At 55.2% G+C, this 5,179-nt stretch overlaps 3 protein-coding genes across 3 annotated transcripts in view, besides 2 other annotated features; all 3 read right to left on the bottom strand.

Moving 5' to 3' along the window:
- Window positions 1-86: 86 nt before the first annotated feature.
- On the bottom strand, window positions 87-1,448 carry Tco025E_02551 (S-adenosyl-L-methionine-dependent methyltransferase; the record flags this gene model as incomplete). Its single annotated transcript, XM_029369476.1, has 1 exon — window positions 87-1,448. The coding sequence occupies one exon, from the start codon at window positions 1,446-1,448 to the stop codon at window positions 87-89; it is 1,362 nt and encodes a 453-aa protein (XP_029230445.1).
- Window positions 1,449-1,514: 66 nt separating this feature from the next.
- Window positions 1,515-1,584: a microsatellite.
- Window positions 1,585-1,834: 250 nt separating this feature from the next.
- Window positions 1,835-1,871: a microsatellite.
- A 14-nt stretch (window positions 1,872-1,885) lies between these two features.
- Tco025E_02550 (glycosomal malate dehydrogenase) lies at window positions 1,886-2,857 on the bottom strand (the record flags this gene model as incomplete). Its single annotated transcript, XM_029369475.1, has 1 exon — window positions 1,886-2,857. One exon carries the CDS (start codon window positions 2,855-2,857, stop codon window positions 1,886-1,888), a length of 972 nt encoding a protein of 323 aa, XP_029230444.1.
- Window positions 2,858-3,396: 539 nt separating this feature from the next.
- Window positions 3,397-5,179, bottom strand: part of Tco025E_02549 (putative kinesin) — a gene marked incomplete at both ends in the record, with an annotated part of 1,827 nt that continues 44 nt past the window's right edge. The window contains one exon of the mRNA XM_029369474.1: window positions 3,397-5,179. This exon is cut by the window's right edge and continues 44 nt beyond it. Coding sequence (XP_029230443.1) covers window positions 3,397-5,179 — 1,783 coding nt within the window.

Below are 5,179 nucleotides of genomic sequence, written 5' to 3'. Positions count from 1 at the left end.
TGTGTTTTTTTTCTTTTAGTTTTTCTTTTGAAAAGTTTCCTTTAATTTTGTTTGAATTGGCTTCTCAGAACCCCGATTCCCGATAACTAGTGGTGTTTGCCTTCCCCTTGCTGGAAGGGAGGGTCCGGCTTGCGCTTTTCCATCTCGCGTGCCTCCTCGTCGCGGTTGCCATCCAGTCCCCGCACGTCGAGGCCCTTTTGCTCAAGTAACGCCGCACTCTCCTCACGCAGCTGCTGGAACAGGTCTTCCGCCCGTGATTGCAGCGCCTTGTCGTCCGGATTCTGCGCGAACTCATCCAACACCTCCTGCAGCCGCTTCTTGTTCCGCGAGTTCCAGCTCGCAAGAGGCACCATGCCGCTGCCGCGTTCAAGCGGTTTCGCCTGCGTCGGACTAGGGCTCCAGGCGATGGTGTGAAACACCTCAAACGTTGCAGGAATGAGTTCGTTTTTCCTGTACATGGCGTCGTACGTGGCACACGCCGCAAGCAGCACATCGCGATTCAAAGGTCGGCGCTTGTAGTGACACGCACTTTCCCCCATCGTTGACAGGTGCTCCATAAGGTGGAAGGGCGTTTGGTAGAGCAGCAGATGGCGATCCACGTCGATGCTGGGGAGATTGAACCCCGCCTGCAGCACAAGCGTTGACAACCCTGCGCCATCAATCATGGGCGAAATGTGCGGCGACACCCCGCCCAGCACTTCCGTCTGGGCCATGGAGAAACAGCCGCGGAGCTCATATAGGGTATTGCCGCCAAACATGCAATGCAGCATGAACCCATCTTTCCTCAAAACCCTGCGGATGTTCACCATGGCCGTCTCGAGGTCGTTCACCCAGTGCATGGAGAGACACGACACCGCCATGTCCACAGTCCGCTCAGGGACACCGAAGGGATTCGGCTCCTCCTCGTCACAGCATATCTGCACAAATTCTACATCCGGCGGAATCATGTGCTTCACTTCCTCGTAGTTGCGATTCAGTCGCTCCTCGCATACATCCGTCTGAATGTACTGCTTCAGCCCGAAGAGTTGCTTCTTCTCCAGCATGTGACGAAAAAACCAGCCAGTATGCGCCCCAACCTCCAGCACCACTGGCGTCTCGCGCTTTACAAAGGCGCGACGGTCCAGCATTTGCTCCGCGCAGAGTTTGTGCAGATCACACGCCGGTGCGTCCACAAGGCATCGCTGAAGGCCCTTGAGACGGCGATCAAACATCTGAATGGTGAGGGCGCGCGCTGGGGCGGACCGGGTAAGCACCACAGGAGAGGGCATCTCTGGCGGCTGTATCCCTAACAAGCTTGCTGCCGAGACCCTCGTGAGACGCCAAAGTGGCCACGGAGGGACACAGACACTAGAACTGGAACCAAAGCAGGAGGAATAGTTACAAACCGTAAGAAACACAAGACAGGGGGCCGCAAGAAACGTGAAGGCAACACGCAACCTTGCAGCCATACAGAGGCAGATGCAAGCGCCGTAATTCAGCCCCACTACAAACCTTCGAAGGGTTACCAAACACTTAAAGAAAGAAAGAAAATAAAAAAGAAAAAAAAAGAAAAAAGAAAAAAGAAAAAAGAAAAAGAAAAAAAAACGTCCAAACATTATCGCTCTTGTGAGATGCCTCGTGGGACCCCAAAATTTTACCCATCCTATTCGTCTTTGACGACTTTCATTTGCATATTACTTCTTCTGCAAGAATCAGACCTCGTCTCTGTTAATTCTCTACTACTACTACATTGAAAATACCCTGGCAGTTCTACGCCCACCAGTTTCTCTTTCCCAGTTACCACTTCCTAGATTTCGCCCGGACGTGAGTTCGGTGTGGCCGACTGCAAACATCTAAAGGAATAGCAGAAAAACAAAACAAAAGAAAAGAAACAAGTACATTTGGTTTACAGCTTCGACCGCGCGAAAGTCTCACCAGCCGCAACATTTTTCCTCACGACGGAGACAGCCTCGTCAAGCATCTTCTTCTCGATTTCCGTGATAGGGCCAATAGGAAGGCGCTTCACAATGCCTTTCTTTCCGATAATCACCGGCATCGCGAGGTAGGGGCAATCGTGTTGGCCGTCGGTGTCGACGAACGCGTATACCAGGGGTGATTCCAGGCCCAGAAGCCCTTTAACAACGTACATTGCGAAGCGGGCACCTGCCTCCGCCATGGCGAGCGTTGCACTGCCGCGACCTGCCTTTGCCTTCACCACCTCCGTTCCGGCCACCTGCACACGCTTGCGAATCTCCATCAGCGTCGACTCGGCGGGAAGCGGCCCTGCAATCTGCGAGAAGAGCGGCACAATGCTGACGTCGCTGTGTCCACCCACAACCGGAACATACGAAATGGAAAGAGGGTGACGGGCGTTGTTGATGAATCGTGTGGCCCGCAGTCCATCGAGTAGGCTCACGCCAAACAGCTTATTCTTATCGTACACGCCAAGCTTCTTCAGTGCCTGGGCAGCGATGGGAACGGTGCTGTTCACAGGATTCGTGACAATGCAGAAGCAGGCCTTGGGAGAGGCCGCGCCGCATGTCAGGACAAGGTCCATAACAATGCCAGCGTTCACCTTGAACAGGTCATCGCGCGTCATACCAGGCTTGCGCGGTATACCAGCCACAATGACAAAAACATCAACACCTTGAGCCAGTTTAGTGAGGGCAGGATCACGGGGCACAGGGGGAAGCTTCCCGGCAGCGTGCTTCACGGTGACACCGACACGGTCCAAATGGGAAAGGTCGGCAGCAACGCCAGGCGCGCCAACCACGTCAAAGAGGGACAGGGTGCTCCCAAACGGCAGTTCGCGAAGAAGCAGCAGGGAAAGGGATTGACCAATGCCGCCCGCAGCACCAATGACAGCAACGTTCACCATGATTGCGTATAGCTTTTTTTTTAAGTTTATGGAAAGGCTTTAGAAACACTTGTAGCAGCTTTTATACGACCGACAACAACAACAATAAAAAAAGCAAGGGGAGGCAAGCGAGACGCAATTGTCATGAATTTCCGTTTTGATAGGCCCGTGCGGGGATGGAAAAAAAAGAAGAAAGAAAAAATGAGGAGGAGGCGCACCACGGCCACACATTTGCGAAACCAACGAAGTTTTACAACCCTGAAGAAGAATCTACCCGCGATAGCATCGCAGTATGGGTCCAGCCTAAATTCTATATGGCGACTACTAGCCAAAGTTCAAAGTAGGGAGGAGTTCTTCACCTCTGACACCTAATAGTGACTTTGTCCGCAAAAGCGGGGTCGACCAGGGGAAGAGAGGCAGTGAAAAAAGACCAACAACAAAAAAAAAAGGAGTCGAATCAGTAAGTTGCACCGCGCTGTGACTTCAGCGCCCAACACAGACGAGATGTCGACCTTCCCGCACTGTTCCCATTTTTCTCAAAGGCCAAGTACAAAACATTCTCATCTCCGAGAGTTCTCCGTACTGCACAGAGATGAAGCTGCATGGCCCGCTTTCCTGCCGGACAGCGGCAACTGATTCACTCTCGACGCGGAGCCGGGGACCAGGGAAGGGCGGGAGGGATGGATTGACCGCTGCGGCCGCCCCGCCGTTGGCGGCGGCGTGCGCCCTGACGGAAGCGCCGCCCCCACACCGCCGTTCTCGCCAGATAATGAGGTCCCCATTATTCTTGCGTTCGGTGGGGCAGCGTCGTTCACCGCCGCCGCCGCCGCTGAGCGGCGAAAGAGGGAGGAGAAATAACCCCCAATCCCCTTGTTACTGCGGCTGTACGTCACCGCGTTGGCCACGTCGTTCCCGCTGTGGCTGCCGGAGTAAAGCCCATCGGTGTGGGGCTGAGTCTCCTGTTGCGCGTTTCGCAGCACTATCTCCTCCTCCAGCAGATCAAGGTTGGCCTGAAACTCCAGGTTCTCACGCAGGTTGCCCAGATTGGACTTCAACTCGGCATTCTCCTTCTGCAAGGCATGCAACTCATGGTAGAAGTGATCCTCAAGAGCCGTAATTGTCACCTCATACTCCTCCCTCAAAGCATCTGTGGCAACCTCCACACCGCAGGCGCGACGCACATCCTCCAAAGAGGCGCTATGCAAAGTAAATTCCTCAAAGGCGCATTGCTTGTACTGTTCCAGAAGCATAAGCATCACCAGAGGGTTTACACTGGGCGGTACAGCTGACCCAGCGGGAAGGTGATTCTCAAAAAGCACTGCTTTCGTCGCCCTTTCCACCTCACGCCCATACAATTCCATCTCCTCGGCGCATGAGAGCAAACTCCCTCCCAACGCGTGCATCACAGACAACTCACCTGACTCCCAGACCCAGAGTATCCCCCGCATGTTCTCCTCCAGCCGCAGGCAGTCAAAGAAACACTGTTCCCGCCACTTCGCCCTGCTGCGCTGGGTCGCATCACTCACAGACGCCAGCACCTTACGAACAGTTTCCATCCAAGCAGCATGTTCCACTGCGCAGTGTGACGCAAACGCAGCATGGCTTTCGGTCCATTCGCGGCCCATCTCCTCGATGTGGAGTGATTCCATCATCAAACGCCGAAGCGATACAGCGAGCTCTACGCGGGCCAACTCTTCCTGCAGCGCAATAGACTGTCTCTCCGCGGCGTACGCGGCGGCAAGAACGCTGCTCTGCTTCACAAGGGACGACACACGCACCACGTGCAACGCACGCAATGCCTCAGCCTCCTGCTCCGCATCCTCGTTCCGCTGCTTCAGCAGGGCCTTTGCTATGCCCAATTTTTTTTCCAGCACGCGCACTGTTACCTCGTGCTCCTGCCGGAGTCCACGGAGCTCCCCCTCGTGCCTCTGCCGCATTGCTGCCGCAGACGCCAAGCACGCAGCCTGGAGGCTGTCCACGGCGGTGCCGAGGAGGGCCCATTGCGCGCCGGTGTGTTCGTTGTACAGTGAGCTGTTCCCTTCCACCAGGTGCTCGACTGCCCGTAGGAGCCGCAGGCCCTCCATTGCCTTTTTAACAGCATCGTCCCTCGTGCTTTCCGTGGCGCGTATTATGCCCCGCAACTTCTCCTCATCCGCATCGTGCTTCTGTTGGAGTTGCTGCCGCGCCTCACACGCCGATTCCCTTGTTTGCTGCAGCAGTAGCTCCATCTGCCGAAGTTCACCCTTGTGCTGTTCCGCCATTGCGCAGCTGCCCGTAAGATGCTGGAGGTTTGCCGCGTGAAGTTCTTCCTGGAGCTCCTTTGCCCTCCCGGCTGCGTCGTCC

Source organism: Trypanosoma conorhini, assembly GCF_003719485.1.
Source record: "Trypanosoma conorhini strain 025E chromosome Unknown Tco_14.4_contig_00101, whole genome shotgun sequence".
NCBI classification, from domain to species: domain Eukaryota; phylum Euglenozoa; class Kinetoplastea; order Trypanosomatida; family Trypanosomatidae; genus Trypanosoma; species Trypanosoma conorhini.
Note: the sequence above shows the minus strand (reverse complement) of the source record. Positions and strands in the feature narration are given on the sequence as shown.